At 41.1% G+C, this 24,502-nt stretch overlaps 1 protein-coding gene across 1 annotated transcript; it reads right to left on the bottom strand.

Annotated features, from left to right (window-relative positions):
• Positions 1–832: 832 nt before the first annotated feature.
• On the bottom strand, positions 833–8,206 carry il10 (interleukin 10). Its single transcript, XM_057846752.1, has 5 exons — positions 7,914–8,206; positions 7,768–7,827; positions 7,514–7,678; positions 2,131–2,193; positions 833–2,064 (listed from the first exon to the last, which is right to left on the bottom strand). Exons 1-5 carry the CDS (start codon positions 8,070–8,072, stop codon positions 1,951–1,953), a joined length of 561 nt encoding a protein of 186 aa, XP_057702735.1. The 5' UTR covers positions 8,073–8,206; the 3' UTR covers positions 833–1,950.
• Between the last annotated feature and the right edge of the window lie 16,296 nt (positions 8,207–24,502).

Here is a 24,502-nt window from a genome sequence, read left to right on the forward strand (position 1 = left end):
ACAGTGCTACAAAAATGAGAACTGTAACCCACAATCTACTAAAACGACCTGGATGTGTATAAAGTCTGTATAAAGGAAAACATGGTGTCTAAGTATGATTGTAAAAAGTCTCTCACGGTGGGTGTCTGATGAAACGGCTTGGTGGTTTCACTGCACGGCTCTGAGTCAAATCAGGAAATGAGTTATTTACGTAAAGCATCACTGCGGTCCATTTAAATGGATGGAGTATAGTACTATTTGTGTTTGAATGCACTGCCGGAATGTGGCGATTAGGAGATTCTACAATGGTCTCTGAAGGAATTGCCAATGAAAGGTTTTTCTTGTCAAGCCATAAATGTCAGTTAATGACTGGTGCTACTACGGCAAGCATCTGTTAAGCTTTCTGTTTGCTTAGTATTTTGGTTCCTTCGGCTTTGTGCCCTTGTGGATCTCATCCTTGTGACTGCCCCTTGATTTCACGAGTACACTAATCGCCTGTCTCTCGTGCCACCTTGTCCCGTTATGCCATGTGTGACTCGGGCGATAATAAAAATATTCACCTTCAGTAGTTGTCCGTACATGACTTTCAAATTGCCTCCAAGCACTTATAAAGTCAGCAGGGCCGAGAACCAAAAGTGGTATTTGCCATGTGGCAAAATGGATTTTGCCATGTGGCATTTTTTGCCAAGTGGCAAAATGGATTTTGCCATGTGGCATTTTTTGCCACGTGGCAAAATGGATTTTGAAATGTGGCATTTTTTTTTTGCCATGTGGCAAAAAGTATTTGGCAATGGGGCTTTTTTTTTTTTTTTTGCCATGTGGCCAAATGTATTTTGCCATGTGGCAAAAAGGATTTTGCAATGTCGGATTTTTTTTTGCCATGTGGCCAAATGTATTTTTCCATGTGGCAAAATGGATTTTGAAATGTGGCATTTTTGTTTGCCATGTGGCCAAATGTATTTTTCCATGTGGCATTTTTTTTTTTTTTTGCCATGTCGCATTTTTTGAGTGGTATTTGCCATGAGGTTAAATGGATTTTGCCATGTGGCTTTTTTTTTTTTTTTTTTTTTTTTTTTTTTGTCATCTGGCATTTTTTTGCCACGTGGCAAAAAGTATTTTGCCACGTGGCAAAATGGATTTTGCCATGTGGCATTATTTTTGGTACATTGCAAAATGAATTTTGGTTTGTTTGTATTTCTGCCATTTAATATGAATGGAAAATTTGGACGTGCATAGCTGCTAATGGCATAGCCTGTTGAAGGCCAGTGCCAGTTGAAAGTCAGTGCGCTGTAATAATAAATGGATGGTCAAAAATCACAGCCACGCGTTTTTCTGCCATTTATAATGAAGTGAAAATTTGGACATGTATGGCCTGCAAAAATGCCATATACCCCCCAAAAATGCCATGTCAAAATTAATTTTTCCACATGGTAAAAAAAGTGGCCAAAAAAAATGCCACATGGCAAAATTCATTTTGCCACATGACGAATGCCGCTTTTGGTTCTCGCTGTCTCTATAAAGTAACACGCTATCTTTCCTCAAGCCATTAGGATGAAAGTGTGTGTGGTTCTTTTTTTTTTTTTTTAACCCTGTGTGAGTAGCATTGCATGTACAAGCGCTGTGTCGTTCCACTTACAGTAAGTTTAGATAAAAAGTGGCGGCGCTACTGCCGGTAAGTGGAAGATATAGGTCACGTTTGAGGTTTGTGCATCAGCGTGTCGGGTTTGCACTTCACATGCATACATTGTAGGAGTGTGATGTGCTGAGTCAGAACATCACAAAATACCAAATGAAAGTCAAAATCTTTATTTGGTACAAACAGAAAATAAATAGCAAAGTACAGTACAATAAATATTTTGGCCGCTGGCACGCTGGATTCAATATGATTCCAAAGCAGACTTTTCATAGGCACGTACAGTGTGGATCATACAGTACATGAGCAGACGCAACATCGCTTGAATAAAGAGGTCTTTACGAAAGCACCGGATCGTCGTTCCTGTGACGTTTAGAGGCCAGATAGGATTCGATGTAGTTGAAGAGCACATCCAGTTCGCCCATGGCTTTGTACACTCCTTTATTCTCCAGCTGAGGATGATCAAAGAACTGACTTTAGAAAAATGATCATTACTTACATGTGATTCCTATGCTCACCTGGTTGTATGTAGCATTGAGTTTGAGGACGTCAAACTGCTTCTGGCAGGCAAAGTATTTCTTCTAAAAAAAAAGAAAAAAAAAAAAAGAAAAAGAAAGTGTTATTCAGCATAAGTCTGCAGACTTCTGTCAGCATGTCCTCCACTTGACTTCCCCTTTTCCAAATCTATGATGATGCAGATAATACACTGCGTCATTTTTTTTTTTCAATGCGTCACAATCCTTCCAGTGAGCCGCACTGGCAACCTGTTTCTTCTTTTTTTCGGTCGGGGGGTGTTAAGGATCTATGCCACAATCAGGAAGCGTGCATTGATACGAAAGTCATCCAAAATCATTTGACGACTATTACTTTTCAAAATAGAAACTCTTGCTTTAATATGGTCAATAAAGCTAACCTAAACTGAAGATTTTGGGGATCTCGTCATGACAACCTGAAATCGACATACCGTAATCGTCATTCGACTAAAAATGAACTATTATGTGGCCAAGTAGTCCATTTGCTACCAAAACTGATTTTAGAGTTGTAAATTCATGCTGACCAAAATACAGCAGCATATACAGTGGTATGAAAAAGTATCCGAATCTTTAAGAATTTCTCACATTTCTGCATAAAATCACCATCAAATGTGATCTGATCTTTGTCCAAATCACACAGATGAAAATACAGTATCTGCTTTAACTGAAACCACCCCAAACATTTATAGGTTTTCATACTTTAATGAGGATAGCATAAAAACAATGACGGAAGGAGGAAAAATAAGTAAGTGAACCATCGCATTTAATATTTTGCAACCCACACTTTGGCAGCAATGACTTCATCCAGACGCTTCCTGTAGCTGCAGATCGGTCTGGCACATCGATCAGGACTATTTTGGCCCAGTCTACAAAACTGCTGTAGTTCAGTCAGATTCCTGGGATGTCTGGCATGAATCGCTGTCTTTAGGTCCGGCCGCAGCATCTCAATGGGGTTCCTTTGACTTGGCCACTCCAGAACGTGTATTTTGTTCTTCTGAAAGTAAGTGAACCCTCTCCTAAGGACACTTTAAGAACAAATGAAACCAATTTTTACCAAACATTTGAAGTCAGGTGTGTGCCCAACCACTGATGAGTGGTTAAAAGCTGCCTTGCCCACTATAAAACACACCCCTTAAAAGAATTTTCCTGATGAGAAGCATTGTCTGATCTGCATCATGGCTCAGTCAACAGAGCTGGGAAAGAATACAAAATTATCTCTAAAAGTCTGGATGTTCATCAGTCGACAGGCAGAGAAATTGTCTACAAATGGAGAGAGTTTGGCACTGTTGCTTCTCTCCCAAGAAGTGGCCGCCCACCAAAGATGACGCCAAGAGTTCAGCGCAGAATACTCAGAGAGGTAAAAAAGAACCCTAGCGTGTCCGCTAAAAACTTACAGAAATCACTGGCACAGTCCAATATCTCTGTGCACACGTCAACTACATGTAAAACTATGGCCAAGAATGGTGTTCAAGGGAGGACTCCACGAAGGAAGCCACTGCTGTCTAAAAAAAAAACTTATTGTTGCTCGTTTAATGTTGGCAAAAAGGCACTTGGGCACTCCACAGAAGTTTTGGCAAAATATTTTGTGGACTGATGAAACCAAAGTTGAATTGTTTGGGGGTAACACACAACGTCATGTGTTGAGGAAAAATGAAACAGCTCATCCAACATCAACATCTCATCCCCACCGTGAAGTATGGTGGAGGGAGCATCATGATTTGGGGCTGTTTTCCTGCCTCAGGGCCTGGACAACTTGCAATCATTCATGGAAGAATGAACTCAAACGTTTTGCAGCAAAACCTGAGGCCGTCTGTCAGACAGTTGAAGCTAAAAAGAGGATGGATGCTGCAACAAGGCAATGATCCAAAACACAGAAGTAAATCAACTTTAGAATGGTTTCAGAAGAACAAAATACATGTTCTGGAGTTGCCAAGTCAAAGTCCAGACTTGAACCCCATTGAGATGCTGTGGCATGACCTAAAGAAAGCGATTCATGATAGACATCCCAGGAATCTGACTGAACCATAGCAGTTTTGTAGAGAAGAATGGGCCAAGATTAGTCCTGATCGGATCTGCAGGTACAGGAAGCGTTTGGTTGAAGATATTGCTGCCACAAAATATTGAATGTGATGGTTCACTTACTTATTTTTCCCTCTTCTGTCACTGTTTTCATGCTATCCTCATTAAAATATGAAAACCTACCTGTTTTTTCATCTGTGTGATTTTGACAAAGATCAGATCACGTTTGATGGTGACTTTATGCAGAAATGTGAGAAATTCCAAAAGGTTCAGATGCCTTTTCATCCCACTGTATATTCAATCAATTCATTTAAAAAAAAACAACATTTGTTTAAAACGATATAATTTAGCACAATGATAAGCTGTCATTGTTTCTTTATATAGAAAATACTGAAGGAAAATCGAGTCTCCAAGCATGCAGTTTTCATTACTGTGGCACTGCTTTTTTTCTTTTTTTTTTTTAAATTAAGTTTTTCTGACCCATAATGCAGCACAAAGAAGGCAAGACAAAAGATGGCTTCAAGAAGTTTCTTTTTTTTATAGGCCTACTTCCTCCTATACCATAGGGGATCATGACCATAATGTGTAATATGGCATGTTTTTAGACATGAATCAACAAGGTATTTTCCAGTCATTCTTGGGGACCGTTGATGAGTCATCAGCCAGCTTCGGTGAATGTCCTTCATTACCGTAATGCATGAGAATCACCCATGTGCCCAAGGTGTCATGCCTTGAGTTGTTAAGTTTGTGCTCTAGTGTGTCTTGTCATGTGCTTTCCCATTGATTTCACCTGTTGTTGCCTGCTCCTTATGTCTTGACCAATCAGCTGCCTCTTGTATCAACCACCTGTGCCTCATTACCCCATGTCTGTCAGTCTTTGTTGCCACATTGTCGCATTCATTGTTATCCCGGTGTCACTAGCCACGTTTACATGCTGACTTTTATTCATACCGATTCAAATCATTCCGAATGGAAATTTCACATCAGCTGTTTACATGTCACTTCATCTATTCCGATCCAGCGTTTACATGTGACTGCCTTTATTCCGAAAGGACGTTTGACAACTGCCGTCTGACATGCGCAGATGAATCAAAACAAAGCGTCACGTTGCAAAACATGGAGATCGATCGTCGGAGTGCTGCTGTTTTAACTTTAACCCACTTGTTGTGTTTGTGGGGTCGTATCCGCTTCTGCTGTTTTGCTCTTTTGCCTTGTAGTAGCCGCTTTTCCACCGGTTTCTAATCTGGTCAACGCTCCGGTCTATTCCGGCTTCGTGTAACCTCTCCTGAACTTTTTGAAATAGTTCACTGTTCCTCGTTTTACGCCCGTCTAAGCGAGCAATTATATTCAATTCTTTTAAAGTTTGAATTAAATACAATCTTTCCGCCGGACTCCAATTAGGTGCGCTGTGCTTGGAAGCCATGTTGCAAGTGACGTTACTTACGTCACCAAGTCAGTACGGAGCATGCGCAGAAAGAACGCAACCAGACACCATTCCGCTTCCCTGTTTACATGATATAATTTTACATCTAATCGGTTTGGGAAAAGGAATATTCCACCCCTGTGAATCGGAATGAAATTCCATTCGGTTTGGGCCTGTTCATTCCGAATGAGGTGTTTATATGGAACACATTTATTCGGTTTGAACAAATATTCCGATTGTAATTGGAATATTTGGCTCCATGTAAACGTGGCAAATGTCCAAGCCCTCGTGTTTATTCTTCCAAAGGAAGGTTTGAGTCCTGTTTTTTTTTCTCTCTCTCTCTCTCCTTAGAATTGTTTTGTACATGTTTTTTTTTTCTTTTTCTGGGCTAACTAACATTAAATTATTTTTGAGTTCACTGCCACCCAGTATTGCCTCCTTTGTTGTTTTCACAGCTTTTCTGTATAAAAAAGTTGATTATTGTTTTGTCTTTTTATTCAGTGCCACCATTTACTAATGGTAGAATGTTATAAAGTAGAAATACTTTGTTACTATCATTTAGTCGATTTTTTTCAGATACTGCTACTTTTGGAGCTTATATCATTTTTTAAAAGAATGTTTTACCTTTACTTCATCAATGGTCTTCTGATTAGGTTGTCAAAATATTTTTTTTTCTTTTTTTTACAATCTCTGATATCACTGGTGAGATTATGTTTGAATGAGGTTATCTGGTCCCAGGAAAAACAAACAAAAATCGGGGACAATGGTGTCATTCGGGGATATCCCGTGGCTTTAAGATGAATTTGGACTCGATGTAAGTTCAAATGAATGTCCTATCTGAAAAAACACGTGCATGTCTTTTCTCCTGCAGTTTTGCTTTTATTTGGGGGGGGGGGGCTTTCAGATCACAACAGTACCCAGGAACATGTCTAATAAGTTACGTTACATTCACGTGAGTCACTTTTGGAGAAAAATGTACTTTATATACACAAAGAAAATGCTCAGGACCTTAAGGGTTAAAATTGTACAGTTTTGAATGAAGCAGGACATATGTCAATTCTAGTTATTTGTTGGTATCAAAAATATACTGATGATAACGATTGTCTTTCAATGTGCTTAAATCACTCAAATATATACAGAGCTCCTAAGGGGACATGGAAGATGGGAAAAAATATCAATAAAAAGTGACCCGAATGGGACCCAGAAGATTTTTTATTTTCTGTTGAAGCGCAAAAAGAAAAGCCCGGGAATAAAAAATGACACGGAAGTAGAAAAGTTGAGGTCGAAGCAAAAAAAAAAAATTTTATATGGAAGAAAAAAAAAAATTTTTTTTTTAATTGAAGCGAAATTAGTTTTACTTCTAAGAAAAAGAAATTTTACTTTTGAAGCAAAAAAAAAGTTGGTCGCAGCAAAAAATTAAAAACAAACAAACAAAACAAAACACATAATTCCACAATTTTAAACTTGAGGCTTGCGTTGTAAATGGTAAATGGTGTTCACACTTATATAGCGCTTTTGCGACTTAATTTCCAGGTAAACAATGACATCAACGCAGCTTTTTTTTTTTTTTTTTTTTTTTTTTTTTTTTTTTTGCTTCAATGTGAATTTTTTTTCCTTCGACCTTTTTTTTCTTTTTACTTTAGTTATTTTTTTCTGTCTTTCTTTTTTTAAACTTCAACTGTTTTTTTTTTTTACCCTTTGTTTTTATTTACCCAATTCATTCAGGTTTGAGTCAAATGATTGGAATATTATAAGCATCAATAAATTATTTTTCACATACAAAAATTAAATTGGGTCGGGCAGCTGTACCTATGAGGTGTCCCTTATTTATTATTTTTGCCCAGGGAGTTGGCAAGCCTATGCGTAATGGACGCGTGACTAAAATAGGCAGCCACGCTTGCTTTTGAAGTGCTGCGCTGTACTCACACATTTGGTGACATCTCTTTTCAGCTCATCGAATATGATCTGGATGGACTCCACGTAAGGTTTCAACTCCTTGGTGTCGTCCGAAACCCCGGCGATGGCCGCGGGCAGAACCGTCCCCAGGTAAAAGTCCAGTACGCTGTTCATAGCGTGGCAGGCAAACGGCGTCTAGTCGCATCATATGAGTCGTGTTTTTTCCCCTCCTCATTTCATTTCGCAAATGTGCTAAGGGGCGAGTCGATAAGAGAGCAACTTACTTTAAAAGAGTCCTCGATGGTCTGGTCGAGCAGCGCAGTGTCCAGGTCATCGTTTGCTTCCTGGATGATGAAAAACGTGCGAGTTAGCAGAGAGTGGGCGCGTTGATGATGATAATGATGATGCCTTCAAGGACAGTCGTACTCACGTAGAAGTCCCGGATCTGCACGTAGTCTTCTCTCAGCCTCCGAAGTCTGCCAGGAAAGCGCTCCACGAAGCGACAGCATTGGTTGTTGCACATAGGAGTGGAGCACACTTTGTCGAGGACGGACAAAAATAACAACAAGAGGACCGAAATGGTGTTCATGATGATGATGACTTCTCAGTGCGAGCCTTGGCAGTGGTAGTAGCTGCTGATTTGGGGGGGCAATCTCTTGTCTTTTATATAGGCAAATTTGAGTGGGAAGTAAGAAAAAATGGTTAAAATGCTTAATATATGGGAAAGTTTGGTTTCCTTGCCCCTAGTCATACATTACACATGGGCTACTCCTCCCATTACATAGATGGGGTTTCATGTCATGGGGGGAATCCAGGGTATCCCTAGATTTCAACATTACGAGAAGTCTATCTTTTTATGATAAACTTTTGTTGAAAATGTACAGTGACTTTTTGTTTTTTTTTCTTTTTTAATTGGACTTGACCTTTGGCTGCGCTCAGCAGTAAATTATGGAGTAATCGGGTCTGTTGCCAAAATCAATTGTGAAGAACCCAATGATATTGCTCTCACATTTGGATTAAGACAACCTAACCTAACCCAACCCTACAAGAAAGAATGTCGTCAATGACAACACCTGTTCAGAGGTTAGTAGTAATGCGTTACATGTACTCCGTTACATTTACTTGAAAACAGTTTGAGAAAAATGTACTTCAAAGAGTAGTTTAGTAGTCTTACTTTTTACTTTTCCTTGAGTTGATTTAAAAAAATTTTTTTTTAAAGCTGTCCTGTTCAGCTGCTTGACACAGAGAATGGAAATCTAAGTGTCCCGTTGGTCTGAGCAGTTTTAATGTTTCACATTGAGAGTAAGACATACTCCCGTTGTGATCGTTCAACATACCTCGTTTATTATGACAAAGCAGCAAACAGGAAGGGGTAATGGGGAACAGAAGAAAAGAAACACACGAAAAGAAACTCAACAACAAGAAATACATTGAACGCTTACACTAACTACGAATATGTTGGCGCTATTGTTAGCTAGATGTATTTCCGGTTGACACTATATGCGGGGCCTGTTGACCAGGGAAAGAAGGGGAGGGGGTGGGGGGAGTCTATAAGCTAAGTGAAAAGGATGGGTGGAGTACACATAAATCAGCTCTTTGATCTAGAAACCAGAAATCGTGTGAATCCCTTGTGAGTGTAAGCCCATCGGCAACCGACCCTGCACAGCAACATGGCCAATCCCAGGGCCCTCCCACCTGAGCGCGCTCAATACCATCCACCCGCGCGCAAGCGGGGGGGTTAGCCAGCGCAGCCCATCCCATCCCTCCTCCCACAGCCAGCAAAGGTCACCATCATGGTCACCCCCCCACCCCCCGGGATCCAGTGTGGTCCCTTGGGCCACCTGTGCCCCCATCAACATGGCTCGAAAGCGCAAATTTTAACCTCACAGTTTTATTTGGCACTGACTGACCCCCGAAAACCGGAGATATGATCCTTTTAATTTCAAAATAGTGATAATGTAGGATCTCTTCACTATTCAAAATAGGAACTATTTCGTCCACCAGAGGGCACTCATGCTCTTTGGACGAATAATGCTTCTTTACTTTCTTTTTCGCTCGCCGGAATTCAATTTTTTTTTTTTTTTTTTTTTGTATTTGGCTTAATGTGGTTATGTAATGGGTATTTGTATAGTATCATAATAACAGTTCATATGGATACGTTTGTGCCGAGACAGAAAAAAATTTACATTGTTTACAAAAAAAAATAAAGCAAAATAAGCAGTTACTCCCAGTGTTACTCATTACTTGAGTATTCTTTTCACTAGGTACTTTTGTACTTGAGTACTTTTTTTGGATGACTACTTTTACTTGAGTAATATTATTTTGACGTAACGCTACTCTTCCTTGAGTAAATTTTTGGCTACTCTACCCATAGGCGGATCTACTATTCAGGCGAAGTAGGCGATCGCCTTAGGCCCCCAACCAGTAGGGGGCCCCCAACCAGCTGCCCTTGCCCCAACGAGCGAAGGCTTGGGCCATCGGAGCCAGCAGCACCCTCAACTATTCATCATGTATAATTATGTCAGCATACCAAACAAGCAAATAACAAAACAAAAAAGAAAGTCATTTGAATGCTGCATTTATATTATCTCTCCCCCACACACCAGATCTACAATGGACTGTTCCACGACGACGGACTGAGTATCAGTCGCTTAGCTTCATTTAGCGCCGTTTAGCTTCGCTTAGCTGTTCGTTAGTTTCACTTAGCTCTCCCGCGTTCTTCACGCCACTAAGCTTGCTATTTTTACAGCTCACTTGCTACTTTGCACGTTGGCTATCATTTATTTCGAACACATGAGCAAATGTGAGCCACAGTGCAGTGAGGGAGAAGTTGAGAGCAGGCCGCTAATGCCTCTTTTAAATTTCTTCTTCTTCACATCGAACATAAAATACACGACAGCACACCCTGTGGCGAAACAATGCAGTACAGTTCCAATCAGTCATACAATAACACTCAACAGCTGGTTAACGGCATTTAGCTAACAAAAAAAAGATGAAATCTATTAGTGACACCACCAGCAATGACAGAGAATGTTTTTTTACGGTATGTAAAGCTTTCGTTTAGCAGTTTAGTGAACGTACCTCCGGTGAACATTTCAAAATAAAAGCACGTCATGTTCGTCACATAAATAACGATTTCTGGAGTTAATCCCACATAGTTCAGAATTAATTGTTAAAGCCCCACAACAGGCCTGTATGCCTTTTCCTTTTTTTTCCCCTCTCCCAGTCATCAGCACTCATTCCACACACCTGTCCTGCATACCTGGTCATTACCACAGCCTCCCTACATAAGCACACACAGCCCTCTGCTCCATTGCGAGTTTGTTAGCCCTCACTGCAATTTACGAGCGTTCCTAGTTACCTTGTCTTGCCGGTTTTTTTTGATACATTTTTTTGACCTTGTGGATTTTTGCCTCTAACCTGCTCCTCGTCTGTGCCTCTGCCTTTTCTCTGTGACCTGAACCCTGCTACAGGTCCGGCTCTAGACGCATCCTGCCTGGGCCTTCGCCTTGCTCGCCCCCCCTGCTCGAACAGCCTTCCGTGCCTCTCCAAGAGCCAAGACTTCTTCCTCTCATAACCATTGTTAATAAATCTGCTCTGAGCACTGCATTATTGGGTCCGTTTGTTCTCTGAGCCTTGTCCTTAATATTATAATATGTAGAGTAAATACTACAGAATACAGATTCTACACTAAGAATAGCTTTCAAATGATACCCTTTATGATAAGTATGATTGGCAATGAATAATTATTATAATTATTATTCTACTATTATATATAGTAGTATACTGTAATAATAATGCTAGATTTTTTATAAAGAATTGTTTTGAATAATGTTGGAAAGGCAAAGTCAGTGTTCTGAATCTGTTTATTTTCCATTCTTTTGCACTAGTAAATGCTATCAGCAATTAACCTCATTGTTTATTTGTGATTAATTATTGTTATTTACATGATTATTTGTACTTTAATAAAGAATTTAAGTGTTCCAAAATGGTTTTGTGAATTAATATGCGTCAACAAAAATTTCATTGCTAAATTAGTAAAAAAAAAAAAAAATTTTTTTAAATTATTAGATTAGTCGACTAATCGTAAAACTAGTCGGCTGACTAATCAGGAGAAAATATGTCGTTTAGGACAGCCCTAGTGTAGCGGAACATATTTCCTCCACACCCTTCTCACTTTTTTAACCCCTGACCCATGAAGAGGGCCCCTGGATATGTTCGCCTTAGGCCCCAAAATTGCTGAGTCCGCCACTGACTCTACCCACCTCTGCACCTATTTGAATAAATCGAAAATACTGCTTTCGCACGTTTGCGACCATACCAAAGATTTTGCATAAATATGCTCACTAAAAGTTCACTTTAGAATAGAGCATCGATACCACATCTTAGAGTTCAGCAAGCCAGCGTTAACTCCATTTGAAATGGACTACTATGTTTTTGGGGGAAATAATAAAAAAAGGGGAGGCTGAAGAACAGGTGTCCCGGGAAGGATAACTATCTATTACAGTGATAACTTCTTTTTGTCCTTGTGTCAAAGTTACCAACTCTAAGGATTGATTGCGCAGGGAATAATAATGTCATGATGACACCAGTATGACCCCAATTTGTATTACTACGTACATGAAATCTAAACAAATCAGTAGGCTAACAAAATTGTTCAACCATAAAGCTTACACTGGAAATGAGACAAACTCACATGCCATGTGTTTTCCTTTCATTTTCCAATTTATGGAATGACATGTCCTCGTGTCCCGTGTGCCTGTTCATCGAGCTACAGTCTTTTGATTGGGCAAGCTGGGAATTTTTCAAGATGTGTTGGAAGTCATGTACAACAAATAACCTTATTTATTTAGGTCAAATGCTTGTTAAATAACTGGCTGACTTTTGAGTCACACTAGTACGTGCTAGTTTGTCACAGGGTGTGACATTGGACACTGGTGTGATCTCAAATCACCAACAACCCGTGATTGTTAAAAAAAAAAAATCCCCCTATATTTTTGGACAATATCTGTGCTCAAACTCAAACTTTTTTTGCGGCGAATACTACCCGCAAACATACATGTCTATCCAATGTCCTATCACGATACGACATTGCAGTTGTGTCGTTGACTCATCGGCCCGAGTGTTCATTCATGCTCCTAGATCAGTGCTTCTCAATTATTTTCTGTCACGCCCCCCCAAGGAAGACGTAAATGTTTCGCGCCCCCCCAAACTCTCTGCCGCCACTGTAAATAGTATCATTTGTCTATAAAATTACTATTATAAATACGCATCTGCCTAACATTGTGTCCTTTTTTTCTAATAAAGAAAAAAAGTAACATAGATCAACTTATAATAAAGTATAACTTTATTAACATTGTTTTGTTTGTAACAGAGAAGACTTGACGTGCATCAATATGCCTGAATTAAAAACAAAAAAAAATTCACATCCAAACTAAAAAATACACTCAAGGTACATTTTTTACCATTTGATACAGAAAAATAAAATGTAATAAAATCAGTAAATAATAACAAATTAAAATTGATTAGGAACATTCACTCATGAGGACAATGTGCCAAAAAATTTGACCAAAAAAACAAATCTGAATAAAAGAAAAAAAAAGTGTCCTTGGACAGGACAGTTTTTATTTTTGCTGCTCACAGTATTTACCTCTTTTGCAATGGTGTGGAGTTATTTTGCAATGAGCATGCTAACAATGCTCACTGGCTTACTGATATAACACTGACAAAGCAGGACGATTGTTGGCAATATTCGGCACGTTTTCACTGAAAAAAATCAAGCGGCTTAACAATGAGATTGGGGTCTAATGTCTTTAAGTGGCGTCTTAATTGATTTGGCTTCTGGCTGTCTGCTATAATTATTTTTAGACACAGTAAACAGTGGTCTTTCATCATCACCCACTGTATTAAAAGTCAAAGGTAAAAGGCAAACGGCACGAAAAAAGCGCATTCACGGCGGCCAAGGTAGAACCGTAGGTGAGGGCGGTCGTCGTGACGATCCCAAGCCGAAAATGGCACTTCTCGGGCGGCGACGTGAGAACCGGACAAGACAGTGGGTCGCTGCGTGAGTGAGTCCGGTCGGAAAACGGCTTTCGAAAACGGCGGTGGCACACTGCTCTTCATATCTGTTGTCTGTGTGTGCTGAGTGCTCTTCCTTAGTTCAAAAATACTGTGCGCACTCTGAAAATGAGAGCGCCACTGCCACCTACTGAGTGGATGTGCAAGTACACTTTATTCCAGTACGGCAAAAAAAAAACATGTTCCCCGAGGTCACATGCGCCCCCCCGGCATCGCTCTGCGCCCCCCCAGGGGGGCGCGCCCCACTATTTGAGAAGTACTGTCCTAGATAGACTCAAACATACTTTTAAATACCCATAACAGTAAAATACTGTACAAATGAAATCATTTAAGAATCTACTGAAACACACGGTCATGCAGTCTATTCATTGATTCGTATTCATCCATGCCGCTGATTCTGCCGAGTGTCGCGTGGGATGCTGGAGCCTACCCCAGCCAACTGTGAACAGTAGTGGCGTGTGATATGGGAGAACTCCTCTATCTAAATACCATGACAGCCCATTCTTTTTTGCCACATAGATAAATAATTACTTTGGGAAAGCTATTATTTCTAGACCATAATGAATAAAAATTGATCCCTCTGGGGACTCTTTCGTTCTCCTGGGGGATTTCAATGCTCACGTGGGCAATGACATTGAGACCTGGTAGGGCATGATTGGGAGGAACGGCCCCCTCGATCAGAACCCGAGCGGTGTTCTGTTATTGGACTTGTGTGCTCGTCACGGTTTGTCCATAACGAACACCATGTTCAAACATAGGGGTGTCCGTATGGGCACCGGGACACCCTAGGCCGCAGTTCAATGGTCGACTTTGTAATCGTGTCATCGTACTTGTGGGCTGCGGCCACATGTTTTGGACAATCGGGTGAAGAGAGGGGCGGAGTTTTCAACTGATCACCACCTGGTGGTGTGTTGGCTCCGATGGTGGGAAAAGATGATGGCCTGACCTGGCAGGCCCAAACGTATTGTGAGGGTCTCTCCCTTGTCCCGGGGGAGGTGGAGACATTGAGTCCGAGTGGGCAATGTTCCGCACGTCCATTGTCAAGGCGGCCGATTGGAGCGGTGGCCGTAAGGAAGTTGGTGCCTTTCGTGGCGGCAATCTTGCCTGGTACACCAGACTCACGGCTGTTCCAGCTATTGAGTCTGGCCACCATTCACGCGGATACAATTTCCAGGGCGGAGCAAGCCACAGCAAACAGACAGCGGAGTGGACCAATCAGCGACGGGCAGACGTGACGTTAGTAAAATGACGAGGGAAGGACGAGGGACTTGCGCGCGGAAGTAAACATACGAAGAACATGGCTAGTGCGAGACAGACTGTTGTCAATGACTCGTGTCGATGTGTTTTTGGTCATTTAAAACGGATTTTACCGTGGATTGGAACATATTCTCGGCTCTCCCGTTCACCATCTGTGTTGGAGACGACTTTCGACGTGCAAGAGTGACGTTGCTCGTTAAGAACACGTCACGCAAATAAACGAATCTGATTTGTCGATTGATTTTGTACCTGCTCGAGAAGCCGTTAATGGGCTGGTTCCCAGACTATACTCTCAGTGTTTGAAAAATACAGGGAGAATAGTCTGGCAGAGCCAGGCAAACGGCAATCCCCGAACCCGCTGGTGGACACCAGTGGTAAGCGGAAGAAGCGGAAGAAGGAGGCCTACCGGACCTTTTTGACCCGTGGGACTCCGGAGGCAGCTGACAGGTACCGGCCGGCCAAGCGGACTGCAGCTTCGGCTGTCATAGAGGTAAAAACTCGGGCATGGGAGGAGTTTGGAGAGGCCACGGAAAACGACTTCCGGACAGCTTCGAGGAAATTCTGGTCTACCATCCGGCGTCTGAGGAGAGGAAAGCAGTGCACCATTAACACTGTGTATAGTGAAGATGGGGTACTGCTGACCTCGACTCGGGATGTCGTGAGTCTGTGGGGAGAATACTTCAAAGATCTCCTCAATTCCACCGACACGCCATCCTTTGAGGGAGTAGGGTCTGGGGACTCCGAGGTAGGCTCTCCGATCTCTGGAGTTGAAGTCACTGAGGTGGTTAGAAAGCTCGGTGGCAAGGCCCCGGGGATCGATGAGATCCGCCCGGAGTTTCTAAAGGCTCTGGATGTTGTGGGGCTGTCGTGGCTGACACGCCTCTACAACATCGCGTGGACATCGGGGACAGTGCCTCTGGATTGGCAGACCGGGGTGGTGGTCCCCGTTTTGAAGAAGGGGGACCGGAGGGTGTGTTCCAATTATAGAGGGATCACACTCCTCAGCCGCCACGGTAAAGCCTATTCAGGGGTGCTGGATAGGAGGGTCCGTCAGGAAGTCGAATCTCGGATTCAGCAGGAGCAGTGTGGTTTTCGTCCCGGCCGTGGAACAGTAGACCAGCTCTACACCCTCGGCAGGGTTCCTCAAGGGCGCGTGGGAGTTCGCCCGACCAGTCTACATGTGTTTTGTGGTTCTGGAGAAGGCGTTCGACCGTGGGCCTCGGGGAGTCCTATGGGGGGTTCTCCGAGAGTACGGGTACCGAGCCCCTTGATAAGGGCTGTTCAGTCCCTGTACAACCGAGTTTGGTCCGCATTGCCGGCGGTATTTCGAATTCGTTCCCAGTGAGGGTTGGACTCCGCCAAGGCTGCCCGTTGTCACCGATTCTGTTCATAATTTTTATGGACAGAATTTCTAGGCGCAACCAAAGCCTTGAGGGGGTCCGGTTTGATGACTTAAGCATTGCATCTCTGCTTTTTGCAGATGACGTGGTGCTGTTGGCTTAATCAGGTCATGACCTCCGACTCTCACTAGCGGCTCGCAGCTGAGTGTGAAGCAGTAAGGATGCAGATCAGCACCAAATCCGAGACCATGGTCCTCAGTCGGAAAAGGGTGGTGTGCCCTCCCCGGGTCGGGGATAAGATCCTGCCCCAAGTGGAGGAGTTCAAGTATCTTGGGGTCTTGTTCACAAGTGAGCGGGAGATCGACAGGCGGATCGGTGTGGCGTCTGCAGTAATGCGGACTCTGCACCAGTCCTTAGTGGGGAAGAAAGAGCTGAGCCGAAAGGCGAAACTCCCGATTTACCGGTCGATCTACGTTCCTACCCTCACCTATGGTCAAGAGCTGTGGGTCGTGACCGAAAGAACAAGATCCTGTATACGAGCGGCCGAAATGAGTTTTCTATGCATGGTGTCCTGTCTCTCCCTTAGTAATAGGGTGAGAAGCTTGGTCATCCGGGAGGGACTTGGCGTCGAGCCGCTACTCTTTCGCATTGAGAGGAGCCAGCTGAGGTGGCTCGGGCATCTGGTTCGGATGCCTCCGCGGTGAGGTGTTCCGGGCATGTCCCACCAGCGGGAGGCCCCGGGGACGACCCAGGACACGGTATGATATGGTATGGTATGGTATGGTATGGAGTTTGAATGACTGAATGACCTGCTATTATTTCTGTCCGTCTGCTGTGAGATGAATGTAACATATAGTGACATCTAGAGGTCACTGTAAGGACAGCTGTTGTGATATACAGTGACCAGTTGGTGTTTAAGGGACTCATACATTGACTTTCTGCCTAACATATTGGTGATATGAGACCCTCATAACGATATGTCGTTTTATATCATTTTGATGATAAATATTAGTCATATCGTACATCACTAATGGGCAAAAGGTGGGGTACAGCCTGAGTTAGGTGCCAGCCAACAACCATTCATGCACACACTCAAACCTAAGGTTGAGTGTTCAACCAACCTTAATCTGAATGTTTTTTGGTATGTGGACGAGCTGCTCACACTCACTGGTGTCTTCTCCAGAAGCACATGGTAATAGTTCTTTGCATATTTCCTCTCGCCAAGATAAGAAATGTTGTTTTAGTCTTTAAAGTAGGGCTGTCAAACGATTAAAATTTTTAATCGAGTTAATTACAGCTTAAAAATTAATTAATCGTAATTAATCGCAATTAATCGCAATTCAAACCATCTATAAAATATGCCATATTTTTCTGTAAATTATTGTTGGAATGGAAAGATAAGACAAGATGGATATATACATTCAACATACGGTTCATAAGGACTGTATTTGTTTATTATAACAATAAATCAACAAGATGGCATTAACGTTATTGACATTCTGTTAAAGTGATCCATGGATATAAAGACTTGTAGTTCTTAAAAGATGAATATTAGTACAAGTTATAGAAATGTTATATTAAAACGCCTCTTAATGTTTTCGTTTTAATAAAATTTGTAAAATGTTCAATCAAAAAATAAACTAGTAGCCCTATTCTGTCCCAATGTGTGTGAGTACACAAATTGACAGATAGCGAACATAAGTTCCAAAAAGAAATCAGACGGTGTGGCAAAGTTGCATGGGCTTTACTGAAGTCATCTCTTTTTGACAGGAGCACGTTTCTTGTATTTTTGTAAAACTGAAAATAGCAAGGCAATGTGTCAATAACTTGCATAAATCACAAAATAACATAAAATGTACACACACGTGTCCATTTGAGCAGTAGCACTAGCCAATTAGCTCACAAGCATCTAACAATGTAACTGCATTTCACCATATATGTGAACAAACATCATCAATAACTATCTAATGCTAATGAATATAAACAAAGGAGGAATATAACTCACAAGCGATGCATGTATTAGACACAAACAGTGTGATGGGGCTATGAGAACTGCCACTGAATACTGGATGCGGACGTTAGCTGGTCTGAATAGCACTGTCTATTAGTGTGAGTTCGCGTCGACATATAATCATGTCAGAAAAGCGCGCCGAAACCCAAATAATCAGCTGCACTGAATCGCCAGCAGAGGGCGACATTACACCACATCACATATGCAAGTCACACCCAAGCACCAGCAGAGGGCGGAAAAACTCCATAAAACACAATTAACAAGTTGGCCTTTCACTGTACTGACATTTAAATCTGTCTGAGCGGGCCTAGTGCGTTAATTGCGTCAAATATTTTAGCGTGATTAATTTAAAAAATTAATTAACGCCCGTTAACGCGATAATTTTGACAGCCCTACTTTAAAGGTCTGTGTTGAGTGGTCATCACACACTAAATGTTGCTCTTAGCGTTAGCGTAGCATTTGCGTTAACATTAGCTTGTGAGTGGTGAGCATCCTCTTCAAGTTTACAGTCCGTGGTGTCCAGGTGGCTATATATATATATATATATAGCCTATATATATTTTTGAAATGATGTACACAGAAAAAACCCAATGAACAAATGTTTATTCGCCTTCTCTCGCTCAAGATATATTGGATATCTAGCGCCTTCATTGGCAGCCAGTGAGTTAACTTATTCGGGCAAAAATATAGTGGTCTGGCCCACATGAGATGTAATTGCCATAATGTGGCAGGCGAACCCGAATGAGTGTGACACCCCTGTTCTAAAGTACGGCGTGTGCTAGCACTGCTTCTGAATTTACTGCGAATCTTTGACACACGTGTATGTGATGCCGCAACTGAAATTGATTGCGTCATCGCACATTTTAAGCTTTGCGGTTTTTAGCCGTCATTTCACAAATACTTTGCCCGTGACTTCTTGGAGGTCAGATCTGATGCACTTTCTTTCTTCCTCCACCTCGCGTGTGACTTTTGCAACCTTTGTGAGATCTTGCAGAGTGTGCGGACAACAAGCGTGAGGAGCAAAAAAAAAAGTCATCCCCTTTCCTGTTTCACTCTGTCTTGTAAACGCCGTGGTTTTGAGTAAACCCCATCAAATTAGCAGCGTGTTTGACATATAATACATACATGTTAAAGCAACACTAGGTAACTTTTCAAACTTTATAAAATATTTTCCTAACATTTGTGATAATGTGTTGAATGACACCTCTTTTATATCTTGGGGGGGGGTCAGTATCGCTTTAACTGGCACCGCCCTTTTGTCTGTATTTTAGTGACCCGTAACCTGCGACAAGAATTTCTTGTAGTGATGGTGAGATGAAGCCTCATGAGGCATTGAACCACTTAAGAAAATTGGTTCGATAAACTTTTCATTTCTCGGAGCTTTATACGTGCATGGTACCACCTGCTGGCTAAGTGTATAATCACAATACGTTTTTGTGTGTCTGTTGGGAAGGAATTATTTTGCAAAATATTGCCTGACTATATCCTCTAATGTACATTGATTATGACATATGTTTATGGTGGAAAACACTCGGGTGACTTGAAGTTCCCCTCTGAGACCCCCAGTTTGGCCAAATTTCAAAATTGTCCTACTGTATCTGCATGTGTGACACATCATTGGAAAGCTTAAAATCTCAATTTTCTGGGGGTAGAAAAAAATGAACAGGAGGGCATTTAAAATTTTTTAAAATTTTTTTATTTCAAACCCTAACTCTAGGCGAGAGCATGAGAGAGCATAATTAAAGACACCATGATTTTAACGTGATATTATCACACGCTTACCTTGTTTCAATCCAAAAACTCAGTGTCAAGACACAACTGTTAATGGCCACAGCCTTTTTGGGGATTTTAAGGGTGAAACAGAAGATAGAGACTGTGTCCGTGCCTCGTATAGTGAACAGGGGAAAAGAGAGTACTATAGGAACGAGACCAAAGAATTTAATACATATAGCCCCTGATAGCAGTGAAAATAAAATAGCTCTTAATAAAAAATATATAAAATGCGGATTATTAAACATCAGGTCAATCTCGCCCAAATCTCTGTTAGTTAATGACTTAATTGGGGATTATAATATTCATATTTTGGCCCTGACTGAAACTTGGCTTCAGCAGGATGACTTTGTTAGACTTAATGAATCCACACCCCCAAGTCACGTGAATTTTCACACAGCTAGAAGCACGGGCCGTGGAGGGGGGGGGGTGGCAGTAATATCACACTCTTGTTTAGGTATGAGCCCAAAAAGTAAAGCTAATTACATTTATAACTCCTTTGAAAGTCTAGCACTATCAATTATAGATGCTAACTGGAAGAACCAAAAACCAGTTCTTTTCATAGTGGTTTACCGTCCCCCTGGTCCCTACTCACAGTTTTTGTTAGATTTCTCTGACTTTTTATCTAGTATTTTGCTAAGCTGGGATAGAATTATAATTGTAGGGGATTTTAATATACATGTTGACGATGAAGGTGACTCCCTTGGTAAGGCCTTTAATGACCTACTAGATGGGACTGGCTTCATTCAAAATGTAAATAAACCAACTCATAGTCACAAGCACACCCTGGACTTGATTTTAATCTACGGTACGGAGATTAGTGATCTTAGTGTCCATCCCCACAACCCCGTACTGTCTGATCATTTTCTAATTACCTTTCAGTTTGTGCTTCAAGATAATCCGCCACTAGTGACTAGAACTCAGATGAAAAGGACATTAGGAGATCGCTCTGTTTCAGAGTATAAACAGATAATTCAGCCTATATTTGCCTCCATGTCATCTAATTACGAAGGAATAATGTCCAGCCTTGCTGTTAATGACGAGTTTGTTGATCGTGTTATGTTTACGTTTCGTACTACCCTCGATGTCGTCGCTCCCTCCAAATTAAAGTTTGTCAAGCCGAGACGAGCCTCTCCCTGGTATAATGCTGAAACACGCTCTCTTAAACAATCGACACGTAAATTAGAAAGACTTTGGCGCCGTTCCAACACAGAGCACACCCTCTGTGCCTGGAAACACAGCTTAGTGACATATAAGCAGGCCTTGCATACGGCTAAAACCAGATATTACTCATCCTTAATAGATGAAAACAAAAATAATCCTAGGTTTCTGTTCAGCACTGTAGCAAGGCTGACAAACAGTCACAGCTCAATAGAACCTTATATCCCAACCACCCTGAGCTGTGATGACTTCCTAAAAATTTTTAACAATAAAATCGCAACTATTAGAAATAAAATAAATGAATCACTTCCAGTTATTAGGTCTGATAAAGTGCAGACAAAGAATTCGGAATCTCCTGTAAACCCCTCTAAAATATTAAATAACTTTACCACTGTAGACCAAATGGATGTAATTTCAATTATAATGTCCTCCAAACCATCAACGTGCCTCCTCGACCCAATCCCAACCAAACTTTTTAAAGAGACCCTGCGTCTAACTATTGACACTATCTTTAATATAATAAATACCTCATTAGTCACTGGCTACGTGCCGCAGTCCTTTAAATATGCAGTTATTAAACCGCTCTTGAAAAAGCCTACTCTTGATCCTGATATTTTGGCCAATTATAGACCTATTTCTAACTTACCGTTTCTCTCCAAAGTCCTTGAAAGCGTGGTAATTAAACAGCTCTGTCAGCACCTACAGGACAATAGTTTATTTGAACATTTCCAGTCTGGCTTTCGAGCTCATCATAGCACCGAAACCGCATTAGTTAAAGTAACTAATGACTTGTTACTTGCCGCTGACGTTGGATTAGTCTCGATCCTGGTTCTGTTGGACCTGAGTGCAGCCTTTGACACAATCGACCATAATATCTTATTGCAGAGATTAGAATGTGACATAGGCATTAGAGGAGCAGCCCTCTGCTGGTTTAAATCATATTTATCTAATAGGTACCAGTTTGTCAATGTAAATCAGCAATCATCATCGTACTCTAGAGTTAGTTATGGTGTGCCGCAAGGATCGGTCCTCGGGCCCATCTTGTTTACGCTGTATATGCTTCCTCTAGGTAATATCATCAGAAAACATAGCATTAACTTTCATTGTTACGCTGACGACACACAACTGTATTTATCAATTAAACCTGAGCACGTCAGGCAAGTAGAAAAACTAAGCGCCTGCGTCCGAGATATAAATACCTGGATGAGCACTAACTATCTTCTACTTAACCCTGAAAAGACAGAAGTCCTCATAATAGGCCCGAAAAGTGTGAGAGACTCTTTAGCTGCCCAGATAGTCACTCTGGACAATGTAAGTGTAGCCTCCAGCGCCACAGTTAAAAACCTAGGAGTTTTATTTGACCCTGACTTATCGTTTAAAGCACACATTAAACAAACCTGTAGAACGGCTTTCTTTCACCTGCGCAACATCGCCAAAATTAGAAATATTTTATCTAAAAGCGATGCAGAAAAATTAATTCACGCGTTCGTTACATCGAGATTGGATTACTGTAACTCCCTACTTGCAGCTTGTCCTAAAACCTCTCTAAAAGGTCTTCAGCTAGTCCAAAACGCAGCAGCAAGACTTTTAACAGGAACCAATAGAAGAGAGCACATCACCCCTGTGCTCCAGGCACTTCACTGGCTTCCAGTCGAGTTTAGAATTAAATTTAAAATACTCCTTCTTACATTTTAGACCATTAATGGGTTGGGGCCATCTTATCTCACCGATGCTCTGGTTCCATACCGCCCCAACAGAACACTCCGATCTCAGAATGCAGGTCTACTGGTAGTTCCCAGGGTTTATAAAAGTACTGTCGGAGCTAGAGCCTTCAGCCACCAAGCCCCTGTTTTATGGAATCAGCTTCCAGCTAGTATTAAAGAAGCCGAGACAGTCTGCACATTTAAGATTAGATTAAAAACGTTCCTTTTCGACAAAGCTTATGGTTAGGCTAGTTGAAGTCGGAGTAGACTCACAGTTTAGTCTAAGCTGCACTAGAAGCTATAATGCTGGGGGCAGTACAGCCGCTGAGTTCTATCTCCTTTTCTTACTCTACCTACCACTTGTCTTACTTAATTTCTATTTTCCAATGTTAATATCTAGTTGTCTAGTCTCTTCATCACTAGTCACCCGGTCTCCCAATTGACTCTGGAGTTTTTGGAGTTTTTCCTTGCCGGCATGGAGGGTCTTAAGGATAGGGGATACCCAGGACTTGAACTGTATCTATTCATCTTTGTTGCTTCATTTCTAATTGTGTATCATATTGCCTCTGTAAAGCCCTTTGAGACTTCTGTTGTGATTGAGGGCTATACAAATCAAATTGAATTGAATTGAATTGAATTGAAACACTGTAATATAAAAAGGGTCACAATTCGGAAATCGCACACGTCAAGGAGAGGTTGAGATTTTCTTTTCAAATATTTACTCTTTTAAACTTTTTATTTATTTATTTTTTTTTTAAACCAATTTTGGATTTGTTTGGGTCGATTATTCATCAACTAAAATATCGAGAAAAATACAACAGTAACAAAAAAAAAAATTAAGTGATAGTTATGAGGTAGATATCCGTGACGTATTTACAGACACTATTTTTTTTAATTGTGACGTCATTTGTTTAAAACTTTAAAATATGCGAGTGAATAAATTTATAAAGCCGTTTTCAATAAATGTAAATATCAGACATTAATTAATAATTCTAAGCTAAAAAATGAGACATTTCGAAAAATAAATATAATTACTTTTACCTTCCTTTTATGGCTGGGTTGAAACAAAAGCGTTTGCGCGGCGTCTGTAAACGGGGGTCTCCAGGGTAAAACGGACAAATTAAAAATAGTTCGGGGGCTTAATGTGCCATGAAACTGTTCTGGCAGCATACAGACATATTGTTCTATGAAACACAACAGTTCTTTTGGCTTAAAATACAGCAGTTTATTTTAAAGAGGGGTGCAAGAGCAGAAACTGCTTTTTCAGACTTGTCTGTGCTTTCTGCCAAATATATATATTTTTTTGTTTGTTATATATATTTTTTCACATAAGTTAAATTTGGCATACATTTTCAGAAATGGGATCAACTCATAGCCTTTGTGACTATAATGTATGAGAGGACAGTACCCCTTGAAACCAAAAGAAAAAAAAAAACTAAAAAGGACCTGTACATACAAAACAAAAACCACACACAAACAGTACCTCAACAGTCATTAAAATATATGATGTGGCGATGTCTCCTGTAAATCAGCAGTGCCAAGTAGCTCCCTTACAACAAATGATAAATTTTATGAACATTTGGATCCAGTTGTAGGAGCGGCCACATACACTATGTCACTCAAGTAGTAAAACCTACGATCATTTTTATTTCAATGTAGTGTGTATATGTGTGAAAATGATTCCGTAAATGGTATGGCA

This window comes from Corythoichthys intestinalis, chromosome 9 (genome assembly GCF_030265065.1).
Source record: "Corythoichthys intestinalis isolate RoL2023-P3 chromosome 9, ASM3026506v1, whole genome shotgun sequence".
Classification (NCBI taxonomy): domain Eukaryota; kingdom Metazoa; phylum Chordata; class Actinopteri; order Syngnathiformes; family Syngnathidae; genus Corythoichthys; species Corythoichthys intestinalis.